Source organism: Lissotriton helveticus, chromosome 7, assembly GCF_964261635.1.
Source record: "Lissotriton helveticus chromosome 7, aLisHel1.1, whole genome shotgun sequence".
In the NCBI taxonomy this organism is placed as follows: Eukaryota; Metazoa; Chordata; class Amphibia; order Caudata; family Salamandridae; genus Lissotriton; species Lissotriton helveticus.
In genome coordinates this window covers 908,039,991-908,064,485 of record NC_136068.1, presented here as the reverse complement: position 1 = coordinate 908,064,485, position 24,495 = coordinate 908,039,991, and the positions used below count along the sequence as shown (strand labels likewise).

The window sequence follows — 24,495 nt, the reverse complement described above, 5'->3', positions numbered from 1 at the left end:
CTGGATAAGCATGTGGTGGAAATCAGTAATGTGTTAATGGAGGGTTGTATGGTTGAAGTTCTAAATTGTGGATTTGATGTGAGTAGGGAGTAACACACTATAGGTTCTAGAGCAGTGGGTCTAAGCCTCCGTGGGAGTCCACAATGCCTACTCATGGGGTCTGCAGTTGCTTAGTAAATTAAATAATAATAACAGATAACAAGGTGTAAATAAATAAAGAAGTAAAATTGAATATCTTAGAACGTTCAGTAAATGTGATGGAATTTGAATTTGGGGACTGACAATTAAGTTGGTATCCTCAGATTGATTTGTGGGAGCAGTACAAGTGCATCAAACAGAATGGAGTATGGATGGCAGGAATATAGTATGCATGGCAGGTGTTTTAATTGAATGTAGAAAAGCTTCACCCATTTTTTTAAACTTTTTTATATTTGTTTGAGAATTAAATAAAATATTTTGACATTTGTGTATTTGCTTGAAAAATGCCTTTTTTTGTATTTTTGTGTTTGGTTTGAGGTTCAAATCATTGAAATTGTTCACACCAGGGACCCTGTATTCCAAAACTGACTCAGTGGGGAGCCCCCGTTCCAATAATGATTTAGTGGGAGTCCCCAGATTCCAGGAATGATTAAGTGGGGGTCCGCACAAGAACCACAATTCTAGTGCATGCACGACTAACTGAGAAACATTAACAATCTGTTTCTTATTCTGAGAACAAGTCATTTATCCTGTGTTTAATGGTTATTTCTATGAGGGCAATTACGCTTCTAATGCACCCTGGAGCACTTTATCTAATGCAGTTTTTACCTTTCCCTTCACAGTTCGAGCCAAAAGACAGAGGAAGACTATGAAGATGTCACGTTAAACAAAACGTGGGTGCTAACGTCGAAAGTGCACGACAGTGACGTGACCCATATTTTAAATGGCCTCCTCGAGGGCTATGACAACAAGTTACGGCCCGACATTGGAGGTATGGAATAATTCTTTGAGGTTCACTTTGTGCAAATGTGTCCATGCAAAGTAAGGTAAAAAAAAAAAGATCAATCAGGACAGTAAAAAAGAGAAAGCTAACTAATCAGTCATTTCATAAATGTCCTCAGCAACTCCATTGTCAGTCCTGACGAATATGTGTTATTTAGTTTTCAGTACATTTGTATAGTTAGGTATGACTTCAACTGGGAGAGGATGCCACATCGGGCTCAAACCTGCCACCTTGGACCTGGGGAACCAGATTCGAGTCTCGGCTTGGCTCAACATCCTGTGATTCAATGCAAATTATGTAATCACCCTACCTAAAAAAATGAACGTGACCTGGTGTACTGTAACTAGTGCTCCTGTAAAACGCTTCAATATCTTTGGGTCGCGTTTGCGCTTACATTTGTGTGAATACACAAAATACGGCTATTTACCACAATTTCAAGATAGATCTGAAACGGAAAAGTTGTTTTCACTATTGTGACTTCACCAAAGACAGAGCATACATCCGAGACTTACAGACCCAGGGGAGAAAGAGAACCATGGCCTCCTCTATGGCTTCACCATGTTCCCTTCTCCCTTGTCAGCGGTGGACTGTGACTGACAAGGAAATTGAGGCTGAGCTGACAAGCAGCTCTCTTAGAACTACTCTTAGTGCAGCTCGAGCTCTTGATTTCACATGTTATGTTTTGTGGTGGGGTGGCGGAACACCAGGGGCCTTATTTATGAAAGCCGTGCTCCGCTCGTGCGTCACTTTTTCCCATTTTAAAAGTGACGCACCGGCGGCGCAAGACCTTCATAAATAAGGCCCCAGGTACCTTTTTTTCTTATTTCAGGCAGCTGGGAGAAGGGAATTCTGAGGGTGTTGGGTAGGGTGGAAGGTAACCAGATATTAATTTTTAGTTGGTATGAGGGACGGTCACCAGGGAAAAGGAAGGGGCTGCAGGAAGCCACAAGGTTTTTCATACTTGGGTGGGAGAAGGAAATGGAATGACTAGGCTGTGAGTATAATTATGGTAGCACAAATTGTCAGGATCAGAGTGAAGTATTGTGCCTGCTTCTCTCCAGACTCCTCAATGTCTGCACTGTAGTAGAAAAGAATTTGGGGGACAATACATAACCTAGAACCAACCGCCAGCCCTAAAACCTACCCTACCCTCCCTCCTGAAGCCCTAAACCTGATCCCCTTTCCTAAAAATTACCCTGACCCAGCCTGAAGAACTACATCGACCCCCCACCCACAGCACTAATTCCCATTCGCCAGGCCTGAAAAAATACCCTTTCCTCCCTGCCTGAATCCCAGCCCTATAAAATATCCTGACACCGCTGCCCTATATGGCACTAACGACACTTTGGCAGTGCATTTAATTTTTGTGTGTACTTAGAAGCACATAGGGTGATGTCTATCTAGCACGTTATTATATGTTTTGTGAGTTGAGCATGAAGTTTGGGGGCACCAGTATTGACTGATGGATGTTTTTCCTTTACGTTTGTAGAGCTATCCCCTGAGGAAGGGCTTTATTTCCGCCAGAAATGCATTGGGATTTTTGATGATTGGATGATATCGTATCTGGATTATATTGTTTTCATGCACCGTGAAGCATTGATTAATTATCTTTTGGAACTCTTTGAACATGGAATAAAGAACTGAGGAACTTCTTTATCGTTTGGTGATTTAACTTGTGATGAACTGAATATATAACTACAGACTCTTCAGTCGTTCATTGCTGTGCTCCAGGAGTCTTCCTCCAATGGGGGGAACTTTGTAGTAGTCCACATAGATCTTGGAGCATGAACAAACTATTACATAGACAACATATGCCGTCTCACAGTTAATAAAAGAATTAATTTTGTAAATGCCCATATGGTTGTAATTGTATTCTTTGATCCTCCTAACAGCCCATCTGCATGAGCTGCAGTTTCCACAACAGTAGAAACCATGTGGTTGACGACTGAGCCAATTGGGTTTGTCTCGTATGCCCAAGTAGCTGGAGCATAATTTATCTGATAGGGTGTTACCTTTCCTGTAAGTAATACTGGGTCTGTCATTCAGCACAGTCTTAATATCGGAATCACTTAACAATAAGTGCCAGTATTTTTTAAGGATACCATATAGCTGGTGATTCCCTTCTCCAAAATTAGTTACTAACCTCACCAATTTCTTATTATCCTCACTGTTAAATAAGCTTGGTTTAGGTCTCAGTGTATCAGATCTAGAAATGTTTCTAACTTTCTTTTTAGCAGCTGAAATTACTCTATCCGGATATCCCCTAGCCTTGAACCTGTTAGTCATATCTGCAAGGTTGTTTTCAAAGTCAGTATCCTCTGAGCAATTTCTACGTGCTCATAACATCTCACCATATGGGATCGAGTGAATCTGGCATGAAGGATGGCAACTATCTGCTGACAATATGGCATTGCAACTTTTTTTTACGATACATTCTACTACAAAGTTTGTCATCTTTGATAAATAATTCCACATCCAAAAACATTAGTCTATCAAAACTGAATTCAGTTGTAAATTTCATGTGTACATCATTGCTATTCAAATGGTCAAAAAATTCCTGTAATTCGGCTACAGTACCTCTCCAAATCATCAGGCAGTCATCTATGAATCCACCCCAATAGTACAGGTGGTCGATCCATTTACTGCCTCTTGGGCCCCAGATCCATTCCGCCTCAAACCAACCCATAAATAGGTTTGCAAAAGACGGGGCAAATCTGGAGCCCATCGCCGTCCCATGTTTCTGCCTGTACCACATATTTTTGAAAAGAAAATAGTTATTCTCCAGAACTATTCTTGTCATCTCCAATAACATCATAGTGTGGTCATATTGTTCAGCTGGACGTTTCTTCAAAAAGCTCTCCATTGCTGATATTCCCAAGTCATGATCAATATTACTGTATAGAGAGACCACGTCTAATGATACCAAAATCATACCATTCTCCCATATGATATCATTCATTAAGTTTAAGACATTCTATATTGTTGGACTTGAGAAATGGATTTGACTTATTTGTGACTAATGACTTATAGTTTCATTATCTCACTTATATATTGTGATATTACAATTAGCTGTGTCTTATTCAAGTGATCACAGTAGATTATCAGTTAACTTAGTTTTTGTATACTCAATTAGAGCGCAGGTGTAATATTACAGTTATGAATATATCTAAGATCAGTGAAAAAAAAAAACTTCTAAGAGAGTTGCTCCGGCACTGAAGATTCATAATGTTAAGGCTCTAGGAGCAGTCTTATATGGCTCAGAGATCTGGGCATATGCGAATAGTAGTATTTTGTCAATGGCCGAAAATAGATTTATTGTATCTCTTTTTGCCCTTCAAATGATTACTCCATTGATTCAGTTGCATTTGGATATAGTAATCAAAGAAAGTGCTTTGAAAGCTGAATGCAGACCCATACGATCTGGATTGTATGGCTTTTAAGATGAATGTTGCCAATTTCTAATTGTTATGTGTACTTTTATGATCTAGTGATCGAAATAAAGTTAGTATGAATGTGGTGAAGATAATCCCTTCATTTTTCCCCAGTCTCATGTAAGCAGATACTAGTGATAGCGTGTTAAACTTTTAGGCACTTTTTTCACTTATAAATTTAAACATGTATAAATCCGGTTCTGGTGATTGGATTTAATTAGTTTTGGTGTCATTTTATTTATTAAGACATTTATTTTTTCAATTGGTGTAGAATTTTACACATTGCCTCTAAATTAATCCTGACTGCTTTTGTGACAGGCTACCAGAGGGTTGAGCACAGGTTAATTTTGGGACTTTTGTAGTTCAGCCTGACAGGGATTGTGGTTGTTGCTTGAGAAGGGTCCTCAGCCCCTCAATCAAAAACCCATTTCTTACATGTATATTTATTTAGGACATACAAAACAAGAAACATGTATAGGCGTTTGAAAGAGAATATGTATATTTACCTTGAAAACTTGCTCTCTTTGACAAGGCCAGATTAAAATAAAACCTTTGTCAACTTTGTTCCCATTACTTCTTTGCAATGTTCATACAAAACACCCAAGCCGTCTGCTCTTTTCACAATTCACTGGTGTCCTGAAATTGAAGTAGCAATGGGGGATTCAGTGGTCCTCTAGTAGAGATTGTAGGTACTGCATCCTGAGTACAGCAAGAACATATGTCTGACTCCAGGATCTCTAGTAATAGACTCTGGTACTTCATCCTACTGTATGAATGATTTGTGTCCGACTCTAGGGATCGCTATCAATGAACTAATGTAATGCAGCCTGAATACAGCAGGGAAACCTCTGACTCAGGGACTTCTAGCAGGAGTCAACGGTACTGCATTTATGTGAGGAAAGATTTGTTTATGGCTCCGGGCGATTCTGGAATGAAAAATAATGCAGCCTGACTACAATGATATTTGGTATCCGGAAACAATATTGAGTTGGAAATAGCAAGTTTTTAACATCTTGATACACAAATATCAAGATGTAGGAATATCGTTGATGGAAATATACATTTTTAAGGCAAGCATTATCGAAGTCAAAAATATATATGTATACAAAAATATTGTAAGGAATTCAGGACCGATTATGATGATGCTGGGACTGCCAACGATAGCTCGTCATTGGCGGTCCCACCACCATCGGAACCATCTTATCCACCCACCATATTTCAAAGGTGGGTGGATGGTTGGTGATCAGCAAGACCAACCACCACGAATCTAACGGCCTCCTTGAGCCCACTGCTGCGGCGGAGGGGGTTGTATTTCCTGCCAGGCACCACCATAGGATTACAATGTCCCTTTCTGCCCGCCTTTTCATGGCAGTTAACACGCCCTGAGAAGGCAGGCAAAAGGTACTTTGTGGGCCTGTAGTAGGCCCCCCCTTGCCCCCTGGCCCTCCAATATGGGCACTTGAAACATATCCCTGCACCATGCGGCAGGCACTGCATGGTGCCTGCCACATAGCGCTGGGATTTGTCAGGTGTGCCTATATTGCATTGTGACGGGTGTTAAAGCCAGCAGCAGCCGCCGCAATGCAAAGTATAGGCATTGTGCCGCTGTGGTGGCGGCAGCATCATAATGCCTTTGCTGGGACCTCTGACAGCCTGACGGGTAGTCTCGTTGATGAGAGGGTGGCGGACAGACTTAAGTCCGCCCTCCATCCTAACCAGCCCCATCGTTTTTTAATCATCTTTATCTATTATAGTGGATGTTTTAATTGTATTTGTTATACATTGATTATATAATTATTGTTAATGTTTTTAAATATATATTGTACATTTTATGTTGTTTTAAAAATGTATTTAAATGTTAATAGTAATTTTTAGTGTTGCAGCAGGTTGTGAGGTTTGTAGGGGTACAGGGTGGGAAGTAAATTGAATATAATTAATTAATAATTCATTTTAACTATATTTTAATTGATAATCAGTTATGTTGATTGTGTAATTAATTAATTTTTCAAGCTGTAATTTATGTGTATTTGTGGCGTTAGTACGGATAAAGGGTGGGAATTTGAATCATTTTATTTATTTTTTTTTTACAAATTCTAACTATTGCATTGCTAACAAATTACGTAAATTGTGTAAATATTTTGTTTTTGAGTAGTTATTAAGGTGTGGATTATGGGGTTTGTAGGCATAGAGGGTGGGAAGCTAGTTAATTTTAATTAATTAATATGTATTAACGAATGGTAATTATCTAAGCGATAATTAATCATGTAAATTGTGCAATTAATTAGTTTTTTAAGTTTTAATTTAGGTGCGAGTTGTGGGGTTCGTGGGGTAATGGGTGGAAAGCTAATTCATTTTAATGAATTAATAGTTTTCAATCAGTATTAATTATTTAATTGATAACTAATTATGTAAATTGTGTAATTAAGATATTTTTTAGGTTATATTTCAGGTGTGGGTGATGTTATTTGTAGGGGTATGGGTTGGGAAATTAATTATAAAAGAATTTATTGATAACTAGTTATTAATTCAATATTATTTATTTAATTGATAATTATGTAAATTCTAATATTTGTTGTGATGTTATATCTTAGGTGTGTGCTGTTTAGTTTGTGGAGGAATAGGGTGGGAAAATATGTAAGTAATAATATGTATTGTAATAATAAAAAAAGAAAGGTTTCATTTATTAATTTTGTTTATATTATTAAATATGTATATTTTGTTATACCTTTTATGTGAATTACATTTTTATTGTTGGCTATGATTTAATTAATAATAGTTATTGGAAATTGTCATGTTAATGTAATTTGTTTAATCTTTCTTAAAATGTAGAAATATAATTATTATATTTAGATTTTTACATTATTGGGTATTTAATAGAGTTGGTAAAATTTGTTATTTGCATGAAGTGAACTACTCTCTTTGCACTGTTGCACAGAATGGAGTGGGAATAGTGAATGCTATCTCTCCTGAGTTGCACAGACTGGAGTGGGCATGGGTAATTGTATCCCTCCTGATTCCAGCATTTTCTCCACTGCTGTATGGAGTGGAGTGAAATATTCCTAGAGTTTAATAGTTTTGTTTATATTGTTTACATATGTATTATTATTATGTACTTGTGTATTTCATTTCTCTCTCTCTCTCTCTCTCTCTCTCTCTCTCTCTCTCTCTATATATATATATATATATATATATATATATATATATATATACATACATCACATGGGTGTATTGAAAAGATAATTTTGGTGAAAAGTATTTTTGTTTATTAATTACCTTTTATGTATAATAAAATTGGCAACAATGTAAATATTTTGTCAGTTCAGTTGTCTCGTTTTCACTTTTTTTGTATGTGTATGTAAATATATTTGTCATATTAGTAAGTTAAAATAAATTAGAAAATTATGATATAAATAAAAAATATTATTTGTTTAAATAGTTTACATGATATAGTTGTATATAAACAAACATATATGTGTGTGTGTTTGATTACATTAGTATATTTGTATGTATGTTTTTATAAATTACTTAAACATATTTAATTTACTTTATATTAATGGTATATGTTGAAATATTTATGATTTACTATTTTTCACTATATATGATAAAGAAGGTATTTTGTATAGTTCATTTGTCAGCAAAAAATAATAGTTTTTCTCTATATTTTAGTACTTACCGGTATATGTATAGGTAAGCAAAATTGTTGTGCTCGATATTTCTGACACAACATTCCTGTTGCACAATATTTCTAATTTCTATATTATTTGAGTGAACCATGATATTTGTCTGATGCCTGCGGGTACCAGTAAATGCTTACAGTTAGAGAGAAAGTTCTCTCTGATTAGAAGGACCTCTAAACATCCCTGTGACCTCCGTTAGGAAAGTACTGTCAGCTTTTCAGATCTCCATTGGCATATAAATGCAACTTTTAACTGTGGGATTTGAAATATTTTTTATTTTATTTAAATCATGTGTCTTTGGCAAGTGTAGGGTACAAAAACAGAAGTTAGTGTGGGTGAGCATGAAGTATGAACATACATCAACAAAGGTATTAGGTCTTGCTTGCATTTTCATTTCCAAGCCCAAACGATTGATTTTAGCAATGATTTAAAAAAAAATGGGGGTAACTATGCTCAATGCTTACTTAGGAACAGGCGGTACAGAACAGGGGTGGTGGAGTGGGTGGTTTGAGAAAAGTATAATTCACTTACATCTGCACTCCATCTCTCCTACATCATCTCTCCTCCGCTTCTCTTTCAGGAAGCACCCAGGCTCCCATGAGCCAATCATGACACTCCTGTCACCATGACAGCAGAATCATGATTGGTCTGAGTGCCAAGGTTTGGCACTCAACTAGAGACTGACAGCCTGTGCATGTTCTCCACCCAGGCTGTACATTACAGCCCAGTGGAGAACATGCTAAGTGCGCATGACTATTAGACCGGCCCAAGATGACCGGCCAAACTGTCATAGGCACTTAAGTGCACATGCCCTTCCTCCCATTGCTGGCTGTGACACAGGCCAAACCAGCACCAAAACTGGCTTCAGCAAGGGAATATAAAATGATAATAACGGCCAGTTATTATAATTTTATTTTTCCTTTTTTACACTGCTGAGGAGCAGTGGGGCGACACTCCTCTGCCTTAGCGGAGCCGCTGCTGCCAATGGTCATAACGACTTTCAATCCATTCTTGGAAATGTCCGCATTTTCAAGTCTTGAAAGGGGAAGAGGTGTTCTGTAGGAAACATTTGCATGCTTTTTCAGCTGTAGTCTGAATTCTAGGAAATGAAAACTCCTTGAAACGGTTACACGAGAACGGTCTCAGGAAATGATAAATTAATACTGTCACCTTTGTTTTAAAGACATTTTTTTTCTGTTTCGTTGTGTGCTTGTTCTCATTTGCTTATTTTCCACCACAATGGAATACGTCAATACTGCACCAAGTGAGCGTTTGCATAGTGATTAAGTGAATAAATGAAAGTCTCCTTTTATATAGTGCACTGACCAGGCTAAACTGTCACTGGGTGCTGGTCATCCAACGTTGGTAACTGTAAGTTCATGAGTTTTCATTCTCCATTTCCGGTTAGTTGTGATTTTCCAAAGTGTCCAGAGCAAATGGATCATACGACAATTGCACTACTGTCAATACTTATGAAATGTACTTACCTCTAAAAACTGCTATAATATGGCTTCACATCTTTTTGTGCAAAGTGTTTCTCAGTATAAATGAAAGCATAATTTGCATATACCTTGAAATACGTCCCTTTTACTCGTTGCATTGTTGCTTGTTATTTTTTGAGAATTCAACATGGAGGAAATAAAGAAAGTGCTAAAATATGTATCAATGATAGAATGAGCAGCCCTCGGGAGAAGAAGCAGTGCAGGAAATGCAGCTAGATGTAGCTTTTCAGTGTTTATTCACGGCTACAGGAACCAGTTACACAGTTCCTTTGACAGCCTTTACCAGGCAGGTGACTGCAGATAAAGAGACATTATAAAGACAGTTTCTGTTATGTTAATTTCGATTTTAAGTAGACTCATGCCAACAGCATTCTCGTTTCTGTTGCAGTGAAACCAACAGTGATACACACCGATATGTATGTAAATAGCATCGGTCCGGTGAATGCCATTAACATGGTGAGTATACATATCTCATGACTTATATATTATTGAATAATTGCTGCTCTGCTTTCTGGACAGATGTATGAATGAATGACTGTAACTAGCACTCTCTGCCTCTGCGTGCAGTTTGTGCAAAGATATATCTCAGTGAATACTTGACTAAAAATCGATAGAAATCTTAAGGAGAAAATATTAAGGAAAACTGTTTAGTAAAATTATCCTTGTGCAAAATGGGTGCTCAGGTGAACTCAACATAGTGCTTTAAAAAGTTTAAAAAAGCATTTTTCACACATTGGATGTGATATGTGTAATGAAATATAATGGAGAAAGTATCCAGAGTCTCATATTGGGACCAGAGGAGTACTCTTTTGTTCGCACTAAGGGGCTTATTACGACTGTGGCGGTGTGGGAGTGGGGTAGCACGCCACCGCCCGCACCGCCAAAGTTGCCTGCCACCCACCCACCAGATTAGGAGATTTCTCCTGCTCTGGCAGGCTGTCCTTTGGTGTTTCCACCTTGGTGCCTTTGAAAAAGGCACAGCAATGGGAATGCTCAAGTAAGTTCCTGCATGTCATGGACTGTGAAGTCCATACCTGTCAGGAAGTGGGGGTGCATGCTCACAGGGGTGTGTACGTGTGCCCTCCCGCATGCATCCCAGAGTGCAGGCGGAACTGGAGGCTCTGTGGGGCTCCTTTGTTTGCCCATCACCAGCCTTTTCATGGCAGGCTCACTGCCATGAAAAGGCTGGGGGTGGAGAAACTTAGTATATGCTTGCCGGTGCTGCAGCGGCACTGCCAAGCATATTGCTGCCCCATGTCACTGTGTCACTGCCAGAGAACGCGGTCCCCTGGCAGTTGCGGCAGTCCCAAAATGTTATGAGCGCCTTACCTATAATATGTAATGAAATTAAATGAAAAGGAAATTTATAAAGTGCTCTTAAACCGCAGATACCAAGGTGCTGAATCTAAGGAGTTCCAAAGCCCTAACCGGGATCCCTCAAAAGGAAAAAGAAAGGAAGAGCTAGTCTAATAAATCCTAAAATACAAGTCTACAACACAAAAAGCCTGTTTTTTTAAATATTTTTAAAATGCGACGAAGGAGTCGGTCCCAGCTATGTATTTAAGAAGAGTGCTCCATTTTTTTGCAGCTGCCACAGAGAAGGGACGAGTGCCTCATCTTACCTTACGAGATTTAGGGACTACAACTTTCTTTCCCAAGGCTGATCTCAAATGCCTGGTCAGCCTCTACCACTGAAAGGTGGACCTGATTGCCAATGCTCCCTCATCATGAACTGCAAGATGGACTATAGTAAGTGCTTTCTAATTGGCAGCCAGTGAAGATTCCGAAAACCTCCTTTTACGGATATATGTTTTGGATCTTGAGAATGAGCAGTGCAGCCACATTTTGCACTGTCTGAAGTTTTTTCTGAAAGTAGCTATTGATATTCTGATACATGGAGTTATAATAGTCTAGATTCAAGTGATCAACATGATAACCACTGCTTTGCGAAGTTCCTCAGGAATAAAAGGAAAGATCTTCTTGAGGACATGAATAATGAAAAAGCAGCTGCTGATGGTGCAATTTACCTATAGATTGAAATTAAGAGAAATATCCAATATTACACCAAGGAATTTAACAGAATCCAGAGGGGAAGGGATGAACCCGCATGACTCCGGCAACCAAAGCTCCGACTAGACATAATGCTCAGCTCCAAAGACCATCACTTCAGTCTTTTCGGCATTTCATTTGAGGAAGTTCTCCTTCGTACAGCAGCTCACCCTGTCATGCAGCATTTAACACTTTCAGCTGTTTCAGAGTGATTATCAATGAAAGACTCAATTATTGAGTATCGTCTGCATATGACAGCACGTGGATACCAAAATATAGCACTAGGGCTGCCAATGGCATGACATACAAATTAGAAAAAGTGAAGTTAAGAGTGGACACCTGTGGTTCTCCAAAAGAAAGACTGAAAACCAGAGAACTGTACTGACCGCATCTAACAATCTGAAGTCTCTCCGCCAGAATGATTGAAGCAATATAAATGCGTTGTGTTAGAACTGGGGGTCTCTATTTGGCAGAGGTAGGTACCACTGTCCAAATAGAGACCCTTGCTTCTAGTCAGGGTAAGGAGGAAAAAATCTTTAGATAACCCCTGCTCACCCCCTTGGTAGCTTGGCACAAGCAGTCAGACTTATCAAAGGCAATGTGCTAAGTATTTGTACCAACAATCACAGTAAAACAGTGAAAACACCACAAACTGACTGCACAACAGTTTAGAAAAATAAAGGTATTTTAATCTAAACTACACAAGACCAAAACGACAAAAATCCAACATGCACAGTTCAAGAATATGGTTTCAAAAAAGTTCTTAAGGTTGCGTTAAAATACTCCACAGTTGCGTTAAATGTTCACAGTTGCATCACGTTTAGCCAACAGTACCTTTAAATGCGACAAAGTACCAAAACAGAAGCTGGTGCGGTGGAAAACAAGTGATGCGTCACTCCTTAGACCTTGGGGAGGCGATGTGACAACCCTGCTGGATGTAGCGGGTGTGTTGCGGTGACTCTGGTCTGTATGGGAAGGGAGGCGATACCTTGCATGGATTCCTGTGCAGAGGTTCCGTAGTGAAAAAGCTCGCAAAGGCACGATGCGATGATCTTTGGGGCTGCGACGATCTCTGGGGCGAAGATGCGTGATCCAGAGGCGATCTTCCTCTCGCAGATCCTCAAGGCGATGGCTCTGCGACGATGTTCGCAGCGACGTGATGCGGTCCGCAAGCAGGCGGTGCAACAATCTCACCCGATGGCGACAGGCTCTGCGACGATGTTCGCAGCGACGGAAATCTTTCCGCAAACGAAGGATGCAACGTCTTCAGGCAGCGGTGACAGGCGCTGCGACGATCTCGGTCTCCGTAGCGGCGGGAATTTTTTCGCTATGCCGGGGATGCGATAACACTTGCAGAAAGTTCCTTAAAAAGCTTGGTTTCCAGCTTCCCAGCACAGGTACAACTTTCAGAGGCACCTCAACTGGCCCAAGCACTCTAGGAAGGACAGAACTCTTTCAACAGAGTTCAGGGAAGCTGAGGGTGACGTCCTTTTGTCCCTGGGACTTCTTAACAGGGAGCCAGCTGTTCTCAGGCCCTTGGAGATTCCTTCAAGCAAGGGGACACAGCACAAAGCAAAGTCCTTCCCCTCTCCTTGGCAGCAAAGCAACAGCAGGTCAGTCCAGCAGAGCAACAGCAGGAGAGTCTTCCTTCATCAGTTTCAGCTTTCTCCTTGGCAGAGGTTCCTTCTTGATTCCAGGATGATCTAATTTTCTGTGGTCAGGGGTCCTGTACTTATACCCCTAAAAGTATTTGATCCCTTTGTGCAGGAGGGCTCTGAGCCCGGTCTGAACCAGTTCTGGGTGTTCCCTGAGCACTTTGTTTTCCTGGCCTCTCCTTTCCTTTCAGGGAGAGGGGCAGGTCGTCAGCCGCCCAACAGGAGGTGGAGCCAGCATTGTGGGAGGTAGGCACAGCCCTATTCAGGCCCAGGTGCTATCCCTTCCCACCACTCAAGATGCAGATGCAGTCATCCAACCTAGGGCTGACTCAGCCAGCCTCCTGGGGGCTCCTAGCCTCTGTCACTCTCAAACCAGACAGTCAATTCACAAATAGCCCAAGGTACATAGAAAGGTCAGACAAGAGAACAGCAACTTTCTAAAAGTGCTGTTCTCAAAAACAGGATTTAAAAGCAACCTTTCCTAAAAGATGTGTTATTAAATTCTGAGTTCAGGGATACCAGACTTTTATGTCCCATCTTGCTCCTATGGGAAGATATGCTGGTAGCCACTGTAGCCAGCATTCCCCATGATAGCCTATGGGGCAAGATACCCTTACAATAGTGAAAAACAAAAATGGCTGTAATTCACTACCAGAGTATGTCACCTGCACTAGTACATGCTCTACCTTTCACATATTTATTTATTTGTGAGTTTATACCGCGCTGGAATCTGACTCCCAAAGGAGTATCCCCGCGCCAGATGCCTAGTTGGATGGTCAACAGACAAAAGGACAGTGAAATTGGGAACTACTAACATTGGAATAAAAAGGTTTTGAGCTTTTTCCTAAATGCTAAGTGATCACTGCATTGCCTGAGCACCAAAGGAATTTTATTCCAGAGTGCTGAACCAACAAAGGACAGGGCTCTTCCACCTTGTCTGGACTTCTTTACAATGGGTGTCTGAAGGAGAAGTTGGTTGAAGGACCTAAGATTACGGGACATACACCGCACCCTGCCCAAGGGGGTACCTTGGGCCTTCCACAGGGGTGACCAATGTGTACAGAAAGGGAAGGGTTAGGCCTGGCCAGTGGGGACACTGACCAGGAGGACATGGCAGTTCACAGACTGCACACAGGCACTGCGGTGGCAGGCATGAGACACCATGTTAGGGCTACTCATGTGGGTGGCACAATCAGTGCTGCATGCCCACTAGCAGCATTTGTTATCACCAGCCCTGGCACACTCAGTGCACCTTACTAGGGACTTCCTGGTGACACAAATATGCCAATCATGTATAACCAATCACAATAACAATTTACACAGGGAGCACTTGCACTTTGCTACTGATCAGCAGTGGTAAAGTGCCCAAAGCATCTAAACCAGCAAAAACTAAATCCAGCACAGCATCAAAAATACAGGAGGTAGAGGGGAAAAGATAGGGGGAAACCACGCCAAGGATGCCAAGTCTAACACCTTGTCACCCACCCCTACTTGCTTTAACCGCATAACCATTTGTGTTGGAGAGATGGTATCAAAGGCTACCAACAAGTCCAGTAGGACTAAGACGGCAATCCCACCTTGGTACACCAGCATTTTTCCCGCATCAGTTGTGGCAATGAGAGCTGACTAAGTACTATGGCCACTTACGAAGCAATTTTGAGAAGGGTCTAGGAGATCATGGTCAGTGATGATCTTGACTAGCATGTTGTTCAGGTGTTTCTCAAGTAATTTCGCAGGAGTCATAAGAAGAGAGATCAGGTCGTAATTCTTCAATTCCTCTGGATCTACGTTAGACTTTTTGAGAAGTGGAATAACAACAGCTTACTTCCATCCATCAGTGAAAACAGCACATCTCAAAACTAGATGAAAACTGTTTCCAAGAGCTAAGCCACAGGTCAGGAGCCAACTGCAGAACTTTTGGGGGGCACATGTCTCTATGAGACCTTATTTTAATCCCTATACAGGTTTATTTGACCCGAAGCTCTGACATAGATGGAAAAGAACACTGCTGAGGAGTACCACCAGGAATATCTTTGCCCATCCTTCACATGGGTCATGACCAAGTTGAATTCAGCCTAAATGTTGAGAATTTATCCTTAAAAAGTTTAGCCAGACTGTCACAAAATGCTTTTGAAATATTAGTCTCTTTTCAACTGAAGGGATTAGACCTTGTTGTTCTTAACCACTTTAAAAAACTCCTAATTTGAGTTTTTCACTGAAGCGATTTGAGCTGTAAAATAAGTGGTTTTAGCTTTGGAGATCATGACCTTGTTTGTAACAAGGAGGGTTTTATGTGTGACCTTTTCCTTAATATCTTGTTTGGTGTGCCATTTCCTCTCCTGCCTATGGCAGAGCTGCCTAAGTTCTCTCAATTCCTCTGAGAATCATGGGGCAGACTATTTTCCCTTTTTGTGACCTGTCAGCCTTAAAGGAGCTGTCTTATCTGAAGGCTGTCTCAAGCCACTTAGAGACCACTTCATCCATGGGTTCTAAGTAAATATGAAACTCACTTACAGATCGTCTGAGCAAAAATCTTCTGTACTGATTTTATTCCAATGTCTATGGGCAATATGCCCCTCATTTAGCAGTTTTGGATTCACTTCTAGTTGAGTAAAAGAAAGAGTGAAACTAATCATATAATGGTCCATCCAACTCAAAGCGACAGTATCTTTTACATGGAGTCTGTTGTAGTTAGTAAAAATGCAGTCTAATGTGTGGCCTGCACTGTTAGTTAAAGAGGAAAGTCTTGAGGTTGTGCCTGAATTGCAGCAGCGATGGTGATTGCCTGAGGTAGAGGCAGGGAGTTGCAGGTCTTCACAGCGAGGTAGGATAAAGGTCTTCCTCCAGCCATGGCCTTACTGATCTGTGAGATGGTGGACAGGGCCAGTTGGGTGGAGCGGAGATGTCTGATGGGAATGTAGAATGTTCAGGATGAGTCTGGCGGAGGCGCTCTGGATGTTCTGCACTTTCTTTTGGCGTTTCTGAGTGGTGCCAGTGTAGAGTGCATTGCTGGAGTCGAGTCTGCTGCTGACGAGCACATGGGTGACCGTTTTCCTGGACTTAGTGGGGATCGACTTGAATATCTTACACAGCAGGCGAATGTGTGAAAGAAGGATGATGAAATTATGTTGCTACTGCGGTTCATTGAGGATGAGGATTCCAGAATGATGTAGAGGTTTTGTGCGTGGTCTGCGGTTGTGGGGGTGTTCAGAGGAATGTGGCCCACCAGGAGTCATCCCAGGTAGAGGGGGTGGAGCCCAGAATGAGGACTTTGGTCTGGTCGGAGTTAAGCTTGAGACAACTCTCCTTCATCCAGGTGGTGACTGCCTTCATCTCGTTGTGGGAGTTGCTCTTGACCGCTGTGGGCTCATGTGTGAGGGAGAAAATCAGCAGGGTGTCATTGGCTTCTGACAATGGCTCCAAGTGGGACCATGTAGATGTGGAAGAGGGTGGGGCTCGTGGAGGATCCTGAAGGCACTCCGCAGCTGATCTCTGTGGGTTCTGAGTTGAACGGTGGAAGTCTGACTTTCTGTGTTCAGCCAGTTAGGAAGAAACTGATCCATTCTAGGGCTTTGTTATGGATGCTGGCGTTGTGGAGTCTTCAACAGAGGGTGTGTTGGGATACGGAGTCGAAGGCAGCTGAAGGGTCTAGGAGAATGAGGGCAGCAGTTTTGCATGGGTCGAGGAGGGTGTTGATGTAATCTGTAGCGGCAAGGAGAGCAGTCTTGGTGCTGTGGTTGCTTCTGAAGCCCGATTGGGATCGGTCCAGGATGTGGTTAATTTCGATGAACTTGAATAGTTGGGCATTGATGGCTTTCTCTATGACTTTGGCTGGGAAGGGGTGCAGAGAGATGGAGCCGTAGTTCTTGAGGTCCGTCAGGTCGTCAGAGGGTTTCTTCAGCAGGGTGTTGATCTCTGTGTGCTTCCAGTATTCTGGGAAGGTGATAGACTCGATGGAGCAGTTGATGGTGCTGCCCCTCCCTTTCTTCCCGAGCTGCCTGAAGGTGTGCCTGGACTCTTGAAGGGCAGGGGAGAGCCAGCTGGCATTCTTGGAGGCCTGGTTGCCTGAGGGAAGCCAGTGTGTTGGTGCAGTTGGAGATCCAGTGGTGGAGGTTGCGTGCTGTGGTGTTGGTGTTCATGGATGTCGGTGGTGGGGTTTTGCATTAGGGAGGTGGTGAGCTGGTCTTGGTGACCTTGTTCCACTTCTGTTAGGATCACATTGGGCATGGTGGCGTACAGGTGGTTTGGTGGAGGAGAAGCGGACACAGTGGTGGTCGGTCCAGTGTGGCTCGAAGTTGTGGCTGATGGAGATGTTGCTTGCAGAGAAGATGGGGTTAGGCGTGTGTCCTGCTGAGTGGGTTGGTTTTGTGACCAGTTGTTTGAGTCAGATGGTGGCAAGGTTCTCCAGTAGGGATGAGGTGTTGTGGTCATCGAGGTTGTCCAGGTGAAAATTGAGGTCGCTGAGGAGGATGTAGTCCGCTGATGTGAGGGCGTGGTGAGCGATGAAGTCTGCTATGGCTTTGCGAACTGGGGGGCGGGCCCAGGAGGTCTGTAGATGAGGGTGCCACAGAGGGTGGTGTTTGGGTTGGTCTGCATCCAGAAATAGAGGTGCTTCATGTCGGGTGAGTGGTTGTCAGATGTGGTTGTGAGGTTCTGGGTGTATTTGTGTACAATGGTGATGCCTCCTTGCGGTCGTTGATGTGGTGCTTGTGGATGAGTTTGCAGCCGTTGGGAATGGCGGTTGTGAGCCCATGGGTTGAGATGGGGTAATCCAGTTTTCTGTAAAAAAGTGAAGTCAGGGGGGTGGGGGGGTGGAGTTGAGCATGTCCCAGATCTCCGCAGCATGTCTTTTGAGGGAGCGGCTGCTGAGTAGGATGCATCTGATGTGGTCGGGTCTGGTTCTTGAGCATTGTGCGGTTGGTGGGTCTGGTGTGCAGAGGCAGGCGAAGGTGCAAGTGCAGCAGGTGAACTAGCCTTCGGTGTTCTTTGGCGGCGCGAAGTGGCCGGAGTGTAAGTTCTGATGGTGAGGGCGTGGAGGGTGCTGGAGTCGTAGCAGTGGATGGTCCGAGGACCAGTGTCCTTGGCATGCCAGCAGCACGGCTGTGCAGTGTCCACCATTATGTAGGGATTGGGGAGGGCAGGACAGCTGGGTAGCGGCAAGCAGAAAACTGGAAATCAGCACTGGAAGGGGGCGGGCCACAGGTGGATGAGCAGTGGAAAGGGCACAGAAAGGGAGAAAAAGCACAAAAAAGAAGAGAAGTAGGAGAAAGTGAAAACAGCAATAATAAATAAGAAAAGCAATAAATAGATAAAAGGGAAGGTGAAAAAAGAGCAGAGAAGCAAAAAAGGCAGAAAGCAGAAAAACAGAGGGCAGAGAGCAGCAGTTGAGCAGAGATGCTCCCCACTGGACCATCAGAATCAGGGCCTCAAACTCAGGACCTGGAAGAGTCACGGGGCAACAGTTACCAGGCGGAGCTGTGTGGCAAGGGAAGCAATTTACTGACAAGGACCGGTGCAGACTGTAGTCGCGGCCCCTAGAGGGAGGTGCATTAAAGGCTGAAAGGCGGGGCGGGGGAGGGGCACGGTGGGGGCTTCTAAAATCTGGAATATGGATAATTGGAGGTAAGTAAACAATTTAATTAATAAAACCAATTTCGTAGCGCGCGCTGCATCGCATTTTGCAATGCAGGGCGCGCTACGAAATTCGTTTTATTAATTAAATTGTTTACTTACCTCCAATTATCCATATTCCGGACTTTAGAAGCCCCCACCCTGCCCCTCCCTCGCCCCGCCTTTCGCCCCACTGCAACTCCCTCCATGGGCCGCGGCTGGCAGACGGGCTATTCTTTGGCATGCCCCCTGAGCTCGTCCGCACTGAGGCTGTATTTGTAAAGGCAGGGCTTTTTAACTTGAGTATCTGCGCCTGATTTCTGGGGAAAAACAAAACGCTAGAGTGCCATCCTATCTAAAATGACATCTCAGAACGGTAACCATGAAAAGAAAAGCACCAAGAGAAAGCTTAAAACTCAGTGCATAAAAAGCTTTAAAGCGAAAGTGCACACTGTGCAAAAATGGAAGCAAGGAAGGATACGTTTTTTAAAAGTGCCTCGTGGTATGTAAGTTAAAAACTCGCCCCCACATAAGAGTATTTTCCCCCTAAGGGCAGTCACATCGCAAAAATACTTTGTGAGATCAACTCGTTCTTCCCAATTTAAAAGCAACAGTTGCAACATGAACGATAAAATGCCAAAACATACAATTCAAAATTACCCCCAAAATGGAATTCTGTGTGTCCGCTCTGCAGCGGTATTATTAAGAGCAGGGCTCATAAACTTGCGCTTCTGCACCTGATTCCTGGGTAAACAACAACCGCTATAGCGCCAAACCCTACAAATTGGCATCTCAAAATTGCAACAAGGAAAAGAAAAGCAGTAAGAGTTCATAATGAGGAAAGCTTGAAAGTCAGTGCATGAGAAGCCGTAAAATGAAAGTGCACACTGTGCAAAAATGGCAGCAAGGAAGGACACGTTTTGCTAAAGTGCCTTGTGTTCTGTAAGTTAAAAACTCTCTCCCACAAGCGTAATCCCCCCTTAAGGGCAGTGGCAGTGCAAAACTAGTTTGTGAGAGCAACTCAATTCAATTCAATTCAATAAGCTGTATTCTGTTGAGATGAAATCGACCATAAAAGCACATGTTAAAACATAATTTAATCTGTACAAATCATTATATCAATGGAATACATTCATGACATTAGGACACATTTAAAACATCATACTTTTCCTTAGTATTAATTGATTTGAAAATATAAGTTGCAGTATAAAAACAGATATCAGGCTCTTGAATGGTAAACAGCAGACTCATAGCAGCATTTGTAGTTGAGAGCAACTCGTTCACCCCAATTTAAAAGCAGCAGTTGTAAAATGAACAATAAATGCCCAAAAATACAATTCAAGATTACTTCCAAAAAGGAATTCTCAAGGGTTTCATATTTTTGAATTTCCAAAATAACTATTGACTCGGGACCAACCCGTGCAAAATCTTACTTTCCACAATTAACTCAAACTGATTGCCCCCTCCCCTCACCGACCGCAGAATATGAACAGGGGTCATAACTTCCAGATATTCAATGATCTTTAGCTGAATGGGGCCCCTTGAAACATTGGGGGGGGCCGTGATAGGTTGAGGGTTCTCCTGCACTACAGGGGTCTTACGCTATGCTGATTGTTTCAACCAAATCGTAGGGTGGTGAGCATGGGTCGTTTATACATTACAATCTGTAATATAATTTCCTCCCTCTCCCATTTTGAAATCGTTTCAAGTTTTGCAAAATGTCAATGTAGCAGCCAGTCTGCTAAGTTGTGCACTCAGCAGAGATCTGAACATTGTTTTCTCGGCAAACTTCAACAATTTTGCAAGCATTGTCAGATTTTATTTTAGAAAAGCATGTTAACATCTGGTGCAAGAAAAGCAAAACATGGCGAATGCTCGTCATCTAAACGTGTTTGTGCAACATTAGCATTTTCGATACCACTGGTTGTTTTTGCAGAAATCAACGTTCTAAGATTCAGTAGAGTTTGGCCTCCTTGAGGCACCTTTTGTGAAGGTGATAAACTTTGAAAGGTCAATGATGTACTGCTGTTTGTTGATGTGTAAGCGAGAGAAATATTTGAAAATGAATAATGAAAACACTGCTAGATGTTGGCAAATAACAGTTTTTCAAAGCTCGGTGTCTCAGCTGCAATGCTCATTAAAGTAGTTCAATCTATACTTCTGCACTACTCCGTCAAATATTTGCATCAGTTCACAAAACGTGCCAGTACTTACGATCTAAAATTGCAAAGCAGGATAATGGTAGCCGACTTCGCACAAGGAATATAGGGGCATATTATCAAGGACCGGTGTTAAAATGATCGCTGTTTTATCGGCCGGGAACTGCCGATAAAACGGTGATACTGGGCTTGATAATACGCCCTTGGTAATTCCCATAGAAGCCCATGTTCTGGTGTTAACACGGGCTTCTATGGGAATTAACAAGGGCGTATTATCAAGCCCATTATCGCCATTTTATCGGCAGTTTCCTGCCGATAAAACGGCGATGATTTTAACACAGGTCCTTGATAATATGCCATTTTGTCTTGTTTTCATTTCCTTCGGCATTGATCCGCAGAATATGACACCATATGTTCATCCATTGCTAGATAAGTGCGTCAGAAAAAAGAGTAGATGTATTTCTAGTTGCTGAGAAAAAAATATGAAATAGACTTTTAGTAGCCCAATTAAGCGTTTTAATGTCTATTTAAAATACATCTACATCCAGCAATTTCCAGATTTGTGGTACTCTCTCTCTCTCATCGACTTGCAAGGCATGGGTAGATGCATGCAGAATACCATGTAGAAATATCCTCAACATGTTTTCTGTAGTATTGATTGCGTCAAATAATAACACCTTAAATGAACAATACATCATATGTAGTGCGTCTTTAGATGAAGAGCAGCCAAACGACCCTTCATCTAGGAACACACGACACATTTGGGAAGACCGCCATGAAAAGGCTGTCGGAAAGCTATATGGGGGCCCCTGTCCAATGTGGGCCACTGTAAAGTGGCCTTGGGGCACATGTAGTGCCCCCAACTCATCTCCATGCATGACATGGACATGCAGGAGGTGCTCCGTACCATGGAGGCTTGTGCTGCGGCGCTTTTCCTTCCCTGTAGCACAAGCTGCCATGGTACGGAGCACTTTTCAACTGCCAGCCCGGTGGTCATATCGAAATGCAGTGGTCCGACCCCTGCCCGCTTGTTGGGAGGGATCCTGACCGCAGCAATTGCAGACAGCGGTCCGACCTCCTGCCATCAAAATGAGCCCATTAGTCTGCAGTTGCACATTATGTTTGGACCTCGGAAATTTGGCAGCTATGGGTATAATATTAGGTAATATATTCCATTTATATAAGTCATGCTAAATCTCATATCAGTGTTTGGCCAGTGCAGGCATTTTATTCAAGGGAAAATTGCTTTGGTTCACTCAGAAATACAGTTTGCCTGGGCAAAATAGGTACACATGGTGCATCTCGTTCTTCCTTTTAAACGAAGTATTAAGTTATAGAGACACATTTCAGCTTTACTGTATGATTAGCCCATAACGTTTTTCTTGTCAGGCAGTTGGAAAGTCAGACATTACATTTATGGCCTAATTGCTTGGCATTGCAGCATTGTGATTGGCTACGGGGAGCATGGGAGTCCTAGTGCTTCTTGCTTCCTGTTACTAACAGGAAGCCAGGTAGGGGGCAGGACACAGGAGAGGTGGTGGCAGCCGGCCATTCTGGAGGTAACTTGTTTTTTTTTGTTTATCTGATTCTCCACCCCCTGCCCCTTCACCCCCACCCGCCCAGTAGCATTAGCTGCAACTGCTTGTGACTACCTTTAATGTGACTGCCAGCTGCATTTAGAATGCTCTTTAGAATCACAGGGGTGTTTGGGATACCCACTAGTTTCTTTTTTACCATCACTAAAGAATAGAGCCAGTGCATGTGCAGTTGTTTCCTGTAAGGAAAGCCTTATTAATAGAAGGTTAAGCTGTTGCCAGACGGTCTCTGCATTTTGTATAGAAAGTGGGTGTTGACATTGAATTTGGTGTCCAAGTCAAAGCCCAGTTATTAATTGTCAGATTAAAACCATTCAAATCCAGTGTTTTACTATTTATTTGTTCCATGGTTTTCAATGAATATACAATGTTGTCTAGTTGGGGTTAAACACGAGGATATAATTTCTCATGCTTGAATACTGGAGAGGCAGCCCTTATCTGCCTTTCATGGGTAGTATTATTCTTTTTTACCTCACCCAAAATTTGCCAAAGTAATGTTCAAAAATCCTCTTGTGGTTTGTTGTTGCCTGTGTCTTAATGTTGTATTTCTATGCCTTGTGCTACTGCTTAGGCACGTCTGTTTTTGTCTAATATCTTGGAAGCGCCTACATACGCTCTATCTCTAACATCTCCCAGGTGAAGACGTGTTTATTTCAGTGTCAGGCTTCTGATCTGAATCCTCTCTAAATGTATTTCGGTGATGAAGGTTCATCCGTCATTGTGTAGTATGTTTAAGTTGTTACTTCTGTTGTCCATCGATTGAATTTGCTACGGTTATTTATGCCTGATCCTATTTCTATATTTATGTTTGGGGCCTGGAGCTGCATTGGCTGGACATTAGTAATTGATGAGCCCACTTTGCCTCGTTTTAAGATTGTGTGCATAAGCTTTGCTCTAGTTTTGTGTCTCTCCATGCCCCAAGCTATGAGAAAGGATCGGTTTCGAAAGGAGCAGTGGTTGGCTTGTCCATGTCACCTCACAGTGTGCTTATTACATTTTTAATCACACAGGGCTTGTATGGGAGGGGAAGGTTGCTACTATGGCTGGAGGTAGGGCATCCTGAGAACTGAGTTGGGAGGTGAGCACCCCAAAGAAATACCCCTTTTCTAAAGTGGCAGAGGCGTCTGATATATTGCTCATGCTGTCATTGTCTCTGCAATCTATACTCTTAAAGATTCCTTCACATTGAGGCAGCCAAAATCCAGTAATCTCTTGTGGCTGTTCTTCAACAATCCCTCTGCCACCCACAATCAAGAGACTTTTATTGCCAGCAACATTTTCTTTTTTGCCTCCCTTCCTGCAGCTCTGGAATCTGAATTTGTTTTCTCTGCTTTTGGTTCACTCTCTATGCAGCTCTGGAATCTGAATTTGTTTTCTCTGCTTTTGGTTCACTCTCTATGCTCTCTTCAGCTTGTGGTTCTGAATCATCCCTCAAGCACTTCTCAGTTCTCTGAATCACTTCGCTGGCAGTTCTATAAACCAAGTAGAGACTAGGATTAGATTGTGATCAGTGTCCCCCATGGGTGACCTCCCTTTTGCGTTCACTGCTCGTGCTGCTGCTAAACATGTGGGACTTTTGGTGTTTGTTTTACTTTTTGCAATTACCTGTTTTGCCTACTTTGATGTCTGTTTTGTGCTAACTGTGTTGAATGATTGCAACAGACAAACCAGATTTGGGACTAAATGCCCTAGAATCTGTGGATCACAGAATTCATCTTGTTTAACCCCTTCCATGCTCATGACAAGCTCAACAATGGTAAATAATGGTCTTCAGCTCAGAGGGGGAATTGCTGCAGCACTAATGGTGTTAAGCGTTACCTGTGCTTGCCCTCAGG

The 24,495-nt window shown here is 42.3% G+C and overlaps 1 protein-coding gene across 3 annotated transcripts in view; it reads left to right on the top strand.

The window, feature by feature from the left end:
• Positions 1-24,495, top strand: part of GABRG2 (gamma-aminobutyric acid type A receptor subunit gamma2) — a 561,032-nt gene that overhangs the window by 245,698 nt on the left and 290,839 nt on the right. For 2 of the 3 annotated variants that reach the window (XM_078653408.1, XM_078653407.1), the window contains exons 2-3: positions 822-970; positions 9,981-10,048. In XM_078653408.1, the coding sequence (XP_078509534.1) occupies positions 822-970; positions 9,981-10,048 (217 nt within the window). Of the gene's footprint in view, positions 1-821; positions 971-9,980; positions 10,049-24,495 lie in introns of those variants that run through there. The other variant, XM_078653409.1, reaches the window with a different exon arrangement.